The sequence below is a fragment of the Drosophila persimilis genome, unplaced genomic scaffold, assembly GCF_003286085.1.
Source record: "Drosophila persimilis strain 14011-0111.01,24,50 unplaced genomic scaffold, DperRS2 tig00000000-arrow-pilon, whole genome shotgun sequence".
NCBI classification, from domain to species: domain Eukaryota; kingdom Metazoa; phylum Arthropoda; class Insecta; order Diptera; family Drosophilidae; genus Drosophila; species Drosophila persimilis.
This window is the reverse complement of record NW_020825288.1, coordinates 27,967,949-27,985,232: the sequence shown is the minus strand read 5'-3', so window position 1 is coordinate 27,985,232 and position 17,284 is coordinate 27,967,949. Positions and strand designations below refer to the sequence as shown.

General features: G+C 38.9%; 1 protein-coding gene across 1 annotated transcript in view; it reads left to right on the top strand.

Moving 5' to 3' along the window:
* The window catches only part of LOC6594116 (neuroligin-3), a 38,015-nt gene extending 30,540 nt beyond the window's left edge, over nucleotides 1–7,475 (top strand). Inside the window, exons 6-11 of the mRNA XM_026995210.1 lie at nucleotides 83–119; nucleotides 2,767–2,979; nucleotides 4,038–4,176; nucleotides 4,265–4,416; nucleotides 4,521–4,633; nucleotides 5,439–7,475. Coding sequence (XP_026851011.1) covers nucleotides 83–119; nucleotides 2,767–2,979; nucleotides 4,038–4,176; nucleotides 4,265–4,416; nucleotides 4,521–4,633; nucleotides 5,439–6,550 — 1,766 coding nt within the window. The 3' untranslated portion in view covers nucleotides 6,551–7,475. The remainder of the gene's footprint in view (nucleotides 1–82; nucleotides 120–2,766; nucleotides 2,980–4,037; nucleotides 4,177–4,264; nucleotides 4,417–4,520; nucleotides 4,634–5,438) is intronic.
* Nucleotides 7,476–17,284: the final 9,809 nt, after the last annotated feature.

Below are 17,284 nucleotides of genomic sequence, written 5' to 3'. Positions count from 1 at the left end.
CCTCGTATATTTTTTCCTTCTTTTAATGCTTTTTCTGCTGCCACTTTACACACATGGCACGGACTGTTTTTAATTAATGCAGTATTAATGAGAAAAACTGCCATTAACAAGTTGTCAAGGTAAGTTGTCGGCCAAAGGCAAAGCCGAAGCCGAAGCCAAGGCACGGCACTGGACCAGGCGGGAATTTAATTATTTTTACCTCAACACTTGCACACACACACGTCCATCATAAACATCCCATTTTGAGTACAGTAGCAGCTCGATAGAGTGAAAATTTAATAGAGAGAAGGTTCGACTCGAAAGTGGCAACAGATGACAGAGTTTATGGGTTTAATCATTCAGGAATCAATAAAATATAGAGCCGGAGTGGTAACGCAGCTATAGATAATGGTATTATCTAACCATTTTCCAAAAATAGTTAAGATCGTATGATTATTACAGACAGAATGAGGAAAACCATTTGGAACGTTTTTGTCGAGCCACATGCCCTTTTTGACATACGTTTTACATTACATTTACATATATTTTACATTCTACAGGCGACTATTCCCATTTTTACATGTAAAATTACTGAACATTCATGATACATTACATATACACGTGTTAAATACATGTGACATGTATATTACACGTAATTAAGACCCGTGCCTGGAGTGAGGTTCTTTCTTAGAAATTCTTCAAAATTAACGCGAAATTCGCTCTCAAGGAGTGCTATGTCTTCCGTATAGCATTGGCTATGTCTATAGCTCTCTTCCTGGCTTAAAGATATATCCATCAATCCACCTCTTCTCCGTGTCCGTCCACCCTGTCGTGTAGCCACTGTGTTACCTGAAACCCGAGCCCTCTCTATGCCACATAATTAATTTAAAGTTTCGTTGCGACTTTCGTTCTTTTCGGCAAAGTTGTTGGGGCTGCCTGCCCTTTATCTGGCGTTCAAGAGTGTCGTTAGTTTAGCCACCGATAAGGGCTAAACATACACTCTCCTCCTGCCTCCTGCCCCCTGCCTCCTACCTGGACTGCAAGTGTAATTAATTAATGCACATTAGGCACGCAAAGACCTGGCCGGCCCCCTCGGGCGGCCATTGTGTGTGGGCTGCGGTGCCACTTGATTTATGCACTTTGTGTGTGTGTGTTGGAGGCCATTTTACAAAATGTTAATATATATATTATTAACAGCTAATTAGAGCTGCGATTCACATAATTGATGTGCGGCACGCTTTGATTGTCGAGACCTAAAACTGGGTTACTGAAATTCAATTCGGGTTTAGAATTAACAGAAAACTCAATCGAATGAATAGTTCATGATGGAACTCTTTGAACCCTTTGAGCCCCAGATATCCCAGGGATACAGTGGCGGGCATTCTTCGTTTAACTAGGAATTTATTTGTATCTGCATCCTGGACTTATCTGGGATTCTGGTTTTTGGTTCCTGCTTCTGCAGGGTGTCCCATCAATGCCCAAGAGGCTATTAGTCAGTGTGGCAAAGGACTGCTCCGGAAACCGAGTATAAATATTTCGTTTGTGTGCAGTTTAAAAGCATTTCCTTCCCCACACACACACACACACACAGAAGAGCACTACAGAGCCCTACCTCTGCAGGAATTCCATTAAACAGATGGCACACACACAAAGAGCAAACACAAAATTTACCAAATATTCTTTGGATATCTCTCCTGCATCGCCCAAGCAAATAAGCCACGAAAATGTAGGAGGGAAAATATACACTTAAAATGAGGAAAATGCACTCGAATGACCATAGAGAAGCTTCTCCCAGACAGAGAGAACGATGCAGTGGGGGGCAGTTGCTCCAAGTGTGCGGTTACAGGAGCCAGGGAGGGGGGGGTTCAAGGGTCAAGGAGTCTAACAAATGAATGGGAACTGGTTGCCAGAGAAAGTTTTCAGGAAGAGACATTATTGTGGCTGCAGCGATAAAGGGAAATAAATGTTAACAAAGAAAAAATAGATATAAAAAATAAAAATAAAATTTAAAATTAATAATTAATTACAATTACAACAAATTAATATTAATACCTAAAAAAAACTAAAAAAAAAGAAAAGACGAAAAAAGTATTAAATATAAATATAACAAATAACAATAATAACAACAACAATAACAATTAAAAAAAAAAATTAAATAAAAATAAATAAATATCAAATAATAATACAAAAAATACATATATTTTATACAAAAAATCCAAAAAATAAAAATGCAAAATGAACAAACAAAAAATTATTAAAACAATTTAAAAAGAAATAAAAAAAAAGTAGTAATAAATACATAAATGTTAAGGTTATAATAAATAAATAAATTTAAAAATAAAATAATACATAAATAAATTTTTAAAAAATAATAAATAAATAAATTTAAAAATAATAAATAAATTAATAAATATAAAATAAGAAATAATAATAAAAAAATTGTAAATTTGTATTAATTTTATTTTTATTCTTATTTGTTTTTTTTTTGTTGTTATTTTTATATGTATATTTTCTCAAACAAAAAGAGAAATAATCAAAATAAAATTGAAACACAAAAACAAATTTAAAAAGACACCTTTTTTAGATATAACAAATATCAATAAATGAAAAGTAAATCTCTAAAAATAAAAAAAAGCGATAAAGCCCTCTCGAACTGCCGGCTACCAGAAAGGGTTAACAAACAGGCAGGTCACACCTTCGCCCCTCACGCACTTTCGCGCCCATACTTATCCCTCCTGCTGGTGAATATTCCTCATATTTATTCACGCTTTTAACCCTCCCACACAGATACGACCTGATGGCCGGGGTGACACGTGCCGAGGCCTTTTTCAGCTTCAATTCGGGCGATGTGCAATACGGCATCGAGGCGGATCGAAGGTCGAGAATTTTAAAGGCCTACGTGAGGAACACGTACACGTTTCATTTGAACGAGATATTCGCAACGATTGTCAACGAGTACACGGATTGGGAGAGGCCCGTCCAGCATCCAATTAATATCCGGTGAGTAATTGCGTTTGTATGTGTCCCCCATGCGGCATGCGGCATGCCCCTCCCCCTGCAACAACCGAAAAAAGAGGTAGGAAAGACGGACTGGATGCCGAATAAATATTTCCTTCTTAATTAAATGCGCAATGGCATGTCCTGGAGAACGATGGAGCGATGGAGCAGTGGAGCAATGGAGCGGCGGAGCGTGTGAGATTTTCAATTAAAGCGGCTTTGAATGAATCTTGATTTCAATCTTATGCAAATCGGAGGGGGGCCCCCACCCCCCGTCGCCCGACTGCCAATCTTCATAAATAATGCTGCAGTTTTTCAGATTTTCCCTCGAAAATGTCTGCATTCTGTTGCACACGAGGCACAAAAGTGTTATGGAAAATTCCTTACATTTCCAATCAATATTTATGCTTTCGATTTGATTTTGCAATTTTGTGTTTCTGTGTTTGCATAATTTATGCGGAATTACATTTCAATATCAATTGATTTCCCAAAGATTTTCTTTTTGGGCTACGGAAATGTGTGCAGACGTGCGTTAAGTTGCAACGTTTCATGCTTCATCAGAGACCCGTGGCATGGCGCTCCTCCTGGGGGGTCCACAATTATTGAAGCCACATTTAGTAAACATTTTCCAGGGGAAAAATTAAAGCCCTGCCACAGCCGCAGGAAAATGTATGTGCATTTTTCCGAGCGGGCGAAATATCCGGCAAATGGTTTTTATTCAAATTTGTTGCGCTTTTCTGCAATCCCCCCAAAAAAAAAAAGGAAAGAGAGATAGAAATGCAGCAAATCAGTCTCGAAATAGGCTTAGTCCTTCGCCGAGGACTGCTGCCGCTCTCCTTTCCGGGGGTAAACAGGTATTCAAAGTGGCAGCCCTTAAAAGTGGCTTGTTAGATGCACACTTGAGCATAAAACTCTCGATGGCAGAACGGCAGAGTGGCAGAGTGGCATCTGCCGAGGTAATGCGGGAAAATAGCCGGAAAATTGCATCGGTCCTGGGGAGGTGGTTGGGAAAATTGTTATTTGATTTTAATGCCCCTCTTTTTTTGTTGTTGTTGTTGCAGCGACGAAACACTGGAGGCTTTGAGCGATGCCCAGGTTGTGGCACCGGCAGCACAAACTGTGGATTTGCATTCGGCAGATCATCGAAACTCGTATCTATATGTTTTCGACTATCAGACGCGCTTCGGGGACTATCCGCAGGTGAGTTTTGGGCAGCCTAGTGCATCAAGGGTCAGGGCAAGTGGCTACTAAATTGAGTCTCCCTCCCTCCCTCCCTCCTCTGTTGCAGCGTCAGGGCTGCATCCACGGCGAGGACCTGCCATATATCTTTGGGGCACCGCTCGTTGGCGGTTTCAATCATTTCACGCGCAACTACACGAAAACCGAAATCAGTCTATCGGAGGTGGTCATGTTTTACTGGGCCAACTTTGTGCGCACAGGGTAAGTAAATGGCACAGGCCCACGCGGTGGCAGTGGCAGGCAGTCCCTCATCGGAAACTGAATTTCCAATCTCCCTCTACCTCTCTCCCTCCCTCGCGATGCAGCAATCCAAATGAACAAATGGAAACGGAGCACAGCAGTCGACAGGAGAGGAGTCGCTACAAGACCATCGAGTGGACGGCGTACGAGAGTGTGCACAAGAAATACCTGAATTTTGGTTAGTATTTGGATTTATTTGGAATTTTTAAAAAATTTATAGATTTTCGATAAATTTATCGATACGAATTTTCATTAAATTTTGGATAAAAAGGCCAATCACAATTAGTTTATTACTTTTAATAACTATTTCGATAACTAGTTCGATAATTCTTTTAATAACTATTTTAGTCATTATTTCGATAGATACACCGATAATTTCAATAATTATTTCGATATTATTATTCAGATATTTAGATAACTTTTTCGATAAAAGTTCTGTTCACAATTTCGATAAATACTTCGAAATCAATCGAAACCATTACAATTTCGATAAAAATATCGATACAAATTTGGATAACACCTCGCTTAGCTCGTTAAATAACAATTTCGATTACAATATCGATAAATATTTCGATAACACGTTGTTAAGCTCGTCCGGTAACAATTGAGATACAACTTCGATAACAGTATCGATAAATGATTCGATAACACGTTGTTTATCTCTGTTGATACAACATTTCGATACGTATTTCGATAAAATGTTTTTATCGCGTTCGATATCCATTTAGATAACAATTTTGAAAGCAATATCGATAAATGCATCGATAACATGTTGTTTGGCTCGTTCGATAACCATTTAGATAAAAATATCAATACAAAATTCAACAACATTTTGTTAACTTTTTCGATAACTATTTAGATACAATTTTCGATAAATATTACGATAAACAGTTCGATTACCGCTTCGAAACCTATCGATTTCTCCCCAAAATAAATCATACTAAATTGAACCCCACTTTCGTGATTTTTTTCTCCATTTCCAGACACGAAACCAAAGCTCAAAAACCATTATCGGGCACATCGTCTATCGTTTTGGCTGAATCTCATACCGGATCTGCACAAGCCGGGGGGCGACAATGTCCCGGCAGCCCATCATCAGCTGCACGACGAAGACGATGAGGACAACAATATCCCCAACGATGCCTCTGTGAAACCCCTGAATCCCCCCTACACCTCGAGGGCTGCCAATGCGGCGGCAATGGGAAACTTTACGATATTCACGAATCAAGTGTTCTCCCTGCTGAATCTCAGTTCTCCCTCGTCCTCTCTGCAGCGGAACGGCACTCGCTACGGCGGCAATAAGATCTATCCCGACGACATGATGGACCCGGACCATGCGGCCGGCGGAGCGGCCAGTGCCTCGCAGGACAACGATGGCTTTGCGGCGTATTCCACGGCGCTGAGTGTCACCATTGCCATCGGCTGCTCCCTGCTGATCCTCAATGTCCTGATCTTTGCGGGCGTCTACTACCAGCGCGATAAGACGCGTCTGAGCGAGCCCCGGCCGCAGACAAAGCTGAAGCGCCAGGAGAATGGCCAGATTCCGAACAGCATCTGCGGGGACCTCGAGACGCTGACAATCCATGCAAAGAGCGACCCCGGGACGATCCTATCCCATCATCATGCCATGCAACATCACCAGCTGCCGCCTCCGGAATTCGCCGACATTCCGCATCGTGCCCCGCCCCCGCCGAAGCACATGAAAACGATGCAGGATACAGGGGGCGGTGGCGGTGGTGTCCCACCAACGCATGCCCTGCAAGTGCTGGGCAATCAGTGCGGGACTCTGACCAAAAAGAGTTGCATGAAGCAGACCCAGGCGCAGGCACAGCAGCATTCCCCCTCGCAGCAGCATCAGTCGCATCAGCAGCAGCAGCAGCAACAACAGCAACAGCAACAGCACGTGGTAACACATCAGCAACATTTGCAGAATCATCATAATCAAAGCATGACCACCGTTCTAACCACAGCCGGTGGATTGGTGGTGCCCACCCCGCCCACAGTGCCAGTGATTGTGGCAGCCACCACGCAGCACCACCAGCAGCAGCAGCAGCAACAGCAGCAACATCCACTGATGGATGAGCTCCGTGTGTGACATTAATTGACCGTGCGTTTTAAATGTGATCTCTAAGCGCACAGTCCCTCCTATACGCCCCCCCTACCATCTCCCATTTCCTTCCTTCCCATCCATTTCCCCTACAAATTTCAGCTGTCGGTGAGTGTCCCCCTGGGTGAATGGTTAGATCTAATTGCCTCTCTCTCTCTCTCTCTCTATAGCGCCGTAAGTGTGTGAATGCCGTTGTGTCCTGATGTATCAGGATTTGAAATCCAAAGCTAATACTCGCTGACCAAGCCATAACTTTGTTGCTAGTTGATTTTACATATATAGATCGTATATACATACATATATATACATTGTATATTGTACATAGTTATATCTAAAGCTTAGAGATTGTTGTTAGGAATCATTATCGCCCAAGGAAAAGCGCCCACAACTTGGAAAAATATTCATTCTTTGCCAGAAATCATAGGGATTTATTTTTAGGGTAGGGCTTTATTGATTTCTTTGTGCTTAAAGCGGATATTCGATAAGAAATTCGATTCGATAGGAACTTGACAACTGGTACCAGGCGATAATTAAACTATCGAGCAGTTTCTATTCGAATTTAGACCATTATTATGAGTATTATTTTGACCATTTTCGATTATTATTTCGACCACTTTCGACCTATATTTCGACCAATTTCGACTTATATTTCGACCTATAATTTTACGTATATTTTGAACTATATTTAGACCTGTAGACCTATATTTCGACCTCTTTCGAGCTATATTTCGACCACTTTCGACAACAATTCCGACAACTTTCAACCATTTTAATGGTATATTTCGACCACTTTTGAGCCACTTTCTACAACTATTTCAACAACTTAAATTTTACCACATATTATATTTATTTAGACCAGGTTTTTGGCTAATATTTCTACTACTTTCGACCAAAATTCTTGTAATTTTCGATCATTAATTCCACCAATATTTTTACTACTACTATTACACCACTTTCGACCTATATTTCGAACACTTTCGACCTTCATTTCGACCTCTTTCGACCTATATTTCTACCTTTATTTCGACCACTTTCGACAACAATTTCGACAACTTTCAACCATTTTAATGGTATATTTCGACCACTTTTGAGCCACTTTCTACAACTATATGAAGAATACAAATATGACTACATTTTACATTTATTTCGACCAGTTTTTCTACAAATATTTCTGCTAAAAATTCTATTAAAATTCGACCAATATTTTTCGCCACTTTCGACCTATACTTCGACCTTTGTTTTGAGCACTTTCAACATTTTTCAACCATTTTTTCGGCCACTTTCTATTATTATTTAGACAATTTTGGCGGCAATTTTTCGACCATTTTAAACCACTATTTCGACCAGAATTTCAACGTAATTCGACCTGAATTTGAACAAAATTCATAACAAATTTGACTTTTATTTCAACCAATATTTTTACTACATTTCCGACCATTTTCATATTCTTTTACGACCACAATTTCAAACTAACTCTTTCCACTATTATTTCTACAATTATTTATACCAATTTCCAAGACTTATTCGATCACTTTTCCAATAACTGTTTCACAGCTTTCCTTTTATAGCCCTGCAACGAACTGTCTGTCTTTTCAAACCCGATTAGGACCAATAAAAAACACTCACAAATTCCAAGTTTTGGAGCGAAATCTACCCCCTGCCCCCACTCAGTTCTGTTGCTAGATTAAAGTATAATATTTCTCAGTAGAAAACCTAGGAAAAAATAAAAACCAAAAAAAAAAGTAAAGAACAGAAACATAAATGTTATTCTTCCAAAGACTGAATTATAAATTGTGTACGCGTACGAGTACGATTATTGTGTGTAAATAATAGAAGAAAAAATAGAAGGAAAAACTATAGGCAGTGGCAGAAATATGTATAATCTACTACACAAGAAATTTAGCAGAGAAAATACAATTTCCAGAGGAAAACACACACAGAAACAGAACAGGAAATCAAATCATGTATAGGAGGCCTCCTGGCCGTGGCTCTGAATGGAAAAACTAAACTTTTGGCCAGAGAGAGGAGGAGGAAAACAAAAGGAAATTTAAACTGTTAGAATTAAGCATGCAGGCTACTTTGTTATGTAACTAAATAAATATTTATATAGCCATTAAATTTAAATACGAAACGATATAAACTCGTACAAGCGTCGCCCTCTCTCCCTCTCTCTCTCTCAGTCTGTCTTTTTCTAGGAAGTTCTGTGTGGAAATGTAGTTAAAAATTCCATTAGAAATAAGCAGTCGGAAAAATACATAATTTTCAGCCCCCCGCCCCACTCCCCCTGCTGTTCTGTTATTCATAATTTCAACAATTGCCCCGAAAATTGTAATTAAAATGGAAATTATATTTAAAAAAAAAAAGAGCAAAACGAGAGAGAGATCATTAAAGTGAAAACCGTGCGAAAATTGCAAACAATTTCATGAAAAACCACTTGTAAAATATATATAAAAACGCATTCAGAGGCAAATAAAACCGAATCCAGGAATGAAAATGGAAAAACCAATTGAAAATATAAAAAAACATGCATCTATAAATATATATATATCCACAATTGTAATGATGTAAACCTCTAGCATAAATAGCGAAATAAACAACAACAAAAAAAAAACCATATAAAATAATATGTAATAATAATACATATACGAGTATTTATATAGAGTGCTGCATAACGATATAATTAAAACTGGGAAAAATTCATGAAAATTTATGGCATTGGAAAAGTGTGCGTAACGGGATTCTCTAGTGTTTAAAGCCAGTGAAAATTCCCCAAACTAAAATGAAACAGAAATAGTGAAAATCAGTAACAAAAAAACAAAACTAAAAATTAAATCAGACGCAAAGAGTGGCAGACATTTAAGAAGAAAAATGAAATTTAAGTAAATAATAAAGTTGCAAAAAATTATAAAAATTATAAAAAAAAACCGAGTTAGGTGTTTTCTTGGGTGGAATTTTGGGGGGAGGTCGGAGGTTCATTTCTGAATCATTATTCTTGATACAGCAGCTCCTCGGTCGGGCTTGGGAGGTTTTTGGGATATATACAACCATTATTTACAATCTAATCATTTATAAACAGACCAAAGTCACGTTTTTATACCTATTAGTCGTCATGCAACAGCGACCATCGGGTGTTTTGCGTTCTTATCATAGGTGAGGAAGTTTCTGGTTCTTTCTGTAGCTTTTTTTATTTTTATTTTATTTTTATTTTTTTATTGTGCATATTTATACTTAATTTCAGTATATAATTCCGCCTATTTATACCTAATTTCAGTAAATATTTCCGCATATTTATACCTAATTTCAATATATATTTCCTTATATTTATACCTAATTTCAGTATATATTTCCGCATATTTATGCCTAATTTCAATATATATTTCCGCATATTTATACCATATTTCAATATATATTTCCGCATATTTATACCTATTTTCAGTAAATATTTTACGCATATTTATACCTAATTTCAATATATATTTCCACATATTTATACCCAATTTCTGTAAATATTTCCGCATTTTTATACCTAATTTCAGTATATATTTCCGCATATTTATACCCAATTTATGTAAATATTTCCGATTTTTATACCTAATTTCTGTATATATTTCCTTATATTTATACCTAATTTCAATATATATTTCCGTATATTTATAACCAATTTCGGTATATTTTTTCCGCATATTTATACCTAATTTTAGTATTTTTATAGCTACATTTTAGTGGTACAATTATATTCTCTTTTCCTTTTTATTTTCTATAATCCCACGCATCATGCAGCAGTGCCCTTCGGTCGCTTTTCTGTGGTTCTTCCGTTTTTAATGAGTTTTTTACGCCTAAATTTCCCCATTAAAGTCCTTAAATTGCATTCACTTTTCTCTTCCATTTCTAAGCCCCATCCCCGTCCCTTTTTAAAGACCCCCTTCAATCGCATTCGGAGCCCCCTGCCCCCTATCAAATACAAAAACGAAAAACATTCAATATTGCAGCTAGAACCTTCCACTTTGAGCGGCAGTTAAGGCGATGAATGGTTGCACATATGAGAGTGTACACACAGATACAGATACAGATACAGGGATGGAAATTGAGAGTTTCCCAGAGACGGCTTCAAGCTGAAACACACCAAAGGATGGGGCGGGGGCGTGTCTTTGGCTTTAAAGGACGCAAAGAAAATCCATTGAAAATAGATTTATTATGCAAATTTGCTTCCTCCACACAAAGCGTCTTTCCTTTTCTCTCAATAAAGCAAGGACTTACAGCTTAATTTCAAACGAAATATAAACGAATAAATGTCTGCTCTTGCATCCTGCAGTATCCTTTTCCATATGCGCAATAATTGAATCAAAACATTTCACAAACTATAGTTTCCCCCCCTCCTTATCCCTCCCCCCTCTGGCGTAAGATTCATTTGATTTTTATTAGCAATGACGAAAATCCAATTGAAAAACTCCCAAAAAAAAAGGGAAAATCTTTTGGCACTTAATCCCCTCTTTTTTCCTCTTTTTTTTGCATATGTGCTTGAATAGTGGGCGTGGCTAGCGTGGCCCCCTGCTGTGTTTAATTTATTAGCACGAAAAGTTTTCAGAGTTAAATTAAATAATAAAAGTCTTGCTTCCTTCTCGTTTCTCGAGGGAGAATTATCACTCTTAATGCTGCCAAAAAGGTCACGAGTCAGGGGCTTAAAGGGTGCCAACACTTCCCTACCCCCCTTGAGTTTTACCCCCCCTCTAAGCACGCTGGCAGGTTGATAATTTATGTTGGCAAAAATCTGTCGGAAATTGCTTTAGACGCTAATAAAAGTATTTTTGTAATTGGGCTTTAAAATCCACAAACATTTCACGTTTTTCCTTGATCTTCCAACGAAAGAAAATCTGTTCTAGGAAAAGCTTCATAAAGTGGAAAACTTTTCCGCAACATCCAGACCTAATCCCAAACAAAATCGAGTTCCTAAAAAGAACACATTTCGTTGCAGAATTGGTGGAAAAAATTCGAATCGAGAAAAAAAAGCCAGGAAAAATTTCCAGTAAAAAGTTGAGCCGTTTCTTTGTGTGGAAAACTTTCATAGAAATGAAATCGAAGTAGGAAAAACCCAGTTTATTTTTTTTTTAGTTTTTCTCATTTGTTAAAGTTTTTTTTTTTTTGTGGTCCTGCAATTAGTTATTTTTTTTTGCTGTTTACTTTTTGACCTGCTGTTCTCTCTTCTCTCTTTCCCAGTGTGGCTTAGCGGCTAATTTAAATATTTATTATATCTTTTTTTAAGGCCTTGCAAAAAAAAGAAAAGTTTTTCGCGGAATAAAATAAAAGTTTATCCACTCTCCAAAGGGAAAACCCCTGTTTTTTTTTTCTCTCATTAAAGCTTAATCCTGGATCCTTCCCATTACGAGTGCATAAATCCCCCACTATGGGAATTTTAATACCATTCATTCATTGTGGGGAATATCATATTTTGAAACGCCTGAAAATGTGGGAGGGGGGGCATCAGTAGATAAGGGAGGGGAAATGGGGGTGCAGATAATATTGCACTAATATTTTTGGTCCAAAGCCATCAGCAGCAGCCCTTGTACGCTACAATCTCCAACTAACCTAGATTTCCCATACGATATAGATAAGGGATACAGGGGGAGGGGGAGGGGGACAGGGGGGGACAGGGGGGAAAGACCATAATCTATCCATTCAGCCAAATCAAATCGAATCACAAATGCAACGGCAATGAAGAGGCAGCAGAAGGCAGCGGGGATTCGAGTGCAGCACTGAAGGAGCTTACATCCGATGCAGCAGCAGCAGCACACGATTACAGGGGGGCGGGGGGAAGGGGAAGGGGGCGGGAACAGTGAAGAGTAGGTCAGCCCTCTATCTATCTATCTATATATATCTCCCTCTCGTTCCCCCATGCCTTTCTCTCGCTCTCCCTTGGTGGGTCACACTCGTTGGCTGTCAATGACGGCTGCTGCTGCTTCTGCTGCTGCAAGGAAAGCCACGGCACTGAACTGCCCGACAAGTGTCGTATGTCGTCCTGTCTAATGTTAAGCTACTTTTCATGTATAACCCCCGTAACCTCTAACCTCCCCCACAGTGCCTGTGCTCCCCTCAACTGTGGGCAAACTTCGAACTTGCGCACGAACGCACATGGGGCGCCTGAAAAAGGGTCGAATCAAGGGATACCCTTTGCAAAAACGATACAAAAATCTATTGGAAGCCAAAGAAGGGTACAAGCTTCACGCGCCTTGCAGCAGTGCCCCTCGGTTTAATGTTTTTTGAGTGGGAAACGCTATAGACACATTTAAGAAGCGATTTAGCAGCTTAAAAAACAATTCAATATTTCTAGCGTCATACAGCAGTGCCACTCGGTTGAACCCTTTTTGTCTGGGATGATGGAAATGCAAATGGAATGGAAAAGCCTGGAAGCAATACCCTTGCTTAAACGCTGAAAAAATGTCCCGCGTCATGCAGCAGATTCCCTCAGTTCTAAGCTTTTGCCTGCCAAACGGGGAACATCTGCCCTCAAACCATCATACCCTCAGCAATCCAGGGTAGGCACAGCAAAGACACAAGCACTACGGAAGGATGGACCTACCTACTTCTCTGTTTCACATCTCAAGTCTCCAGAGCTTTCAACGCCCGTTAAGCATCGCAATTATTCATGTTTATGATGCGATGACGTTCGCCCAGCACACACCCACCCCCGCCCGCCCGCCCTCCAACCCACCCCATTTAGACGTTTTTCCACCTCAGCCATCCGCTTGGAGCCCCCCTTTTGACTTTTACACTTCCGAATCAAACAAGAATACTATAGACAGGGAGAGACAGAGAGAGAGAGAGATAGTATCTGCCTTTGAAATGATCGTTAAAGGTGCCCTTTGGGCCTCGCGTGTCGTGCGGCAGGGCTCATCGGCTGAGTGGAAGCCAAGTCTCTATTTGGGCTCCACTGCAAAGCCACTAATTAGTCAATGAGAGTCGTTATCGTTAACCAAAATGCATTATGCGTGTCCGTGTTCCAGAGTCGGCAATGGCAATGGATGGCATACAGTGCGTTTCATGGGTATAAAAGAGACCATTCCGAAAAGTTGGAAATGATTTTAAGACTCATTTTACGCGATGGAAATACCTTTCCTATCTTTTATTCCTTTTAGGAAATCAGATATACCAGGATTAAACATGGAATAACATCCCAGAAATGTGAAATATCATCCCGAAACTATTTTGTATCCCTTGTTCAGCTCTGAAATACTCCTATCATCCAATATCATCCACATTTCATGCATTAAATAATTCCCTCTAGAATTTTCTCTAAGAACCATGGCAAACACGCGTCATGCAGCAGCTTTTCTCGGTTAGTTATTGCCTTTATTCTGGAAACCCGCCCGTAACCAGCTTCCCCTGTGCCTGCCTTGGTCTCCATACACTTTTGTAACGCACTGTCTGCTCCTCCGTTAGGGACAAAACCACCTTTGAAATCCTCTTTGTCTCTCGAAAACCTAATCGTATGTTCGGTGCAAGATTATGAACATGAAATTAAATCGAATAACAAGAAACTTCAATTAGAGGCGAAACACTTTGATTAAGGGCATGGCCGCCCAAAAGGACGCTGGACAACACCCGAAAGGGAGACAAAGTTTATCCCCTTGGAGGGCCCAAAGTGCAATTCCGACAATAAAACAGGCGGAAAAACTCAGCAACGGCATAACTTTGGGGCCAATCAATTTATTTGAGGGAAAACTTAAGTGTAAAAATGGTTTGAAACAAAAAATAAAAAATGGTCTGTACGTTTAATGGAAAAAGTTTCTGGCGCCAATGGAGAAATGCTCCGCTAATTTGATTGTCATTAGAGGGCGAGAGGAATTCGTTCAACCTTCGTGTTCTCGGATATAATTTTTATATGGGGGAAAAGGTAATGCTCATAATTGAATATTCCAACTAAAAAACAGTAGAGAGAGCGCGAAGAGAGAGGCCTATCCATTCGACAAATGCTTTTGTTGCTAGATAAAGCGTTGAGAAGATTTACCAAGAGAGAGAGAGAGAGAGAGAGAGAGAGAGCGGAGCGGATCGGGGAGAATGGAGAGCGAAATGGCGGCGAAATTAAAGTGAAATTGAAAAAGTTTTATGAGCTTTTTCCCCTTCATGCAGGCAGCGGCAAGTGGAACAAAGAAGGCAGCGAGAAAAAGAAAATGTGACGGCGAAAAGCGCAAGGATACCCTTTGGATACCCTTAGAAAAATCGATAGAAAATATAAACCCACAGAAAAAATTTCTGAAATTTTAATAGTTTCAAAACACTTAAATTTTAAATAATAATTTATATAATTTGAAATAATAATTTAAATAATTTGAAATAATAATGTAAATAATTTTCAGATTTAAATTAAATATTTTAAAAAATATAAATATAAATTAAATTTTTTGTATCAACTAAATTTTTTGTAGAAATTATAATTTTATATAAAACGAATATTTTCATATTGAAATTAAATATTAAAAAAAATATATAAATTATATTTTTTATATAAATTATATTATATATTATAAATTATATATTATATATCAAATATTTAAAAAAAAATTTAAGTTAAATTTTTTATATAAATTAAATTTCATATATAAATTAAATATTTTCATATTCAGATGAAATATATTTCCTATAAATTTAAATTCTGAGATTTACTTAATTATTTTAATTGTGTTTTAATACATTTAAATATATTTTGATTTTTATGTAATATCTAATAAAAACCGATGAGGGTCTTAGGGTAGAAAAATTTCATCAAATCTTAAATTTTCGACACAAAAAAAATTGTTTTCAACCGATTTTGCCTAAAAACTATTTGATATAATGGAGGTACTATCCATTAAGACAATTAAGAAGGACTATTCGGACTATAGGACTATAGAAGCACCGTCGGACCCTTTTTCGGGTCGAACTGAGCTTAACATTCATTATACCCTCTCCAAAGAGCATAATTATTACTCCGACAAGCCATAAAAAAGACAAAAAAAAAGAGAAAAGAGACAAAGTAAGAGAGACTGACTGTTCTACCGCTAAATTGCCTTCCTGCTGCCACGAGTGGGGGCACAACTTTATGCAGCAGGTTGCTTAGGTAACAGTTTTATGTAGTTATGCCTCCCGTCTCCTCCCCCCTCCCCCCTGTAATTGCATAATAATTGCAGAAGGAGCAGCAGCAACGGAGGCACTGCCACTGGGCCACGGGGCAAGTGGCAGCATGGCAGTGGCATCGCGGCAATCCACACTCTGACAGCTCTGAATCAGCCACCGAGACGCGAGGAGAGGCGACGCGACGCGACGAGACGGCTCAGAGCCTTCGCTTAAACTAATTTTCCCATAGAATTACTTTCGGATGAGTTTGGTAATTAATGGCAGCGCCAGAGCGGGAGAGGGAGACGGAGAGGGGCCAACGGAAGAGCCGGGAGGAAGAGCCTCAGGAAGAGCCTTTCTCCATCCATCAAGCCAGACAGACAGACGCCCAGGTAACTTCTTTCATAAATATTTCAAGAAAGACAAAAAATACACCGTGAAAGCGATGATGGCATCAGGGGATACCCTTCCAGATTCCAGATTCACTCGAAAGGAAACATAAGGCAGCGCTTTCCAAAGATCTTTTGATCACTCATCCTCTCTCTCTCTCTCTCTCTCTTTCTCCCTCCATCGCTGCAGCCTTTCTATGCGCTTCTCATAAGCAATACTTAAGTGGTTTAAAAAACATTTTTTATGCATTTTATTGGGGATTTTAGGATACATTTTGGGACACATTTATAAGACCATCTTCCAGTACATTATTCTTACTTTCTTGATCACTTTTTTTAAATTTTGGGTACCAGAATGGATACAAAAATCGCCTCTCAATGGCGATTTATCTCGACATTTATCATTTCCTGCCTTTTTTTAGTTTTTCTGTCCCCATTTTCTCCTCCAAATCTCCTCCAAATCGTATTTCCTCTCACATTTATGGCCCTCTTATTCCCTAATGAACAAAAATCTAAAAAAAAATAAATGGAATCGTTTCAAAGGCAGACGACGGCAGCAACCCATTGAGAAATCAAAGAAAAGTCTCATTGCAAATTAATTGAAAAGTCAAACAATTTTCGGGCAGCCTCCCTCTCTTTGCTTTTGCTCATTTTTGCAATGTAATTAAAGACACTAAGGGGCGGACCCGGAGGGACCTTGAGAGAGTGTGAAATACAAAACGAATCTAGAGATATTTTGTCAAACATTTTCTTGAGTGAGAAAGCATGTGAAGAAAAGCCGCAAGGAAAAGCCAGAGAGCACTAAGAGTCTTAGTAAAATCTACCTAAAAGCCAAGGCCACACTCGAGTGTCCTCCCCCTCTCTCCCCTTCTGAGAGGACAGCCAGCTGCTGCCATTAGCTACAAAAGGATTTGGACACATTCTTTTCCTCGGTTTGTGGCAGTCGGACATTCGAATTCGAATTTAAATCTGCAACTAATGCATTTCGCACTTCTCGTGACAAATAAAACCAAACAAAAGGCACAAATTGACTTTTCTCTCGCCTTCAATGTGGAAAATTCCAAAAGGAATTTGCCAGAAAAATTACTTCTTGGCTCTGGGCACTGCGCACAAAGGCATAAATAAACTGCATTGCGGCCATAAATCCCACAAATACATTCTCACACACGAAAAAGGGGAATTTTTCAATTAAAATTATGAAAGAAAAGTATTAAAAATGAGCAAAAATTTCCTTAGAAATGCACGA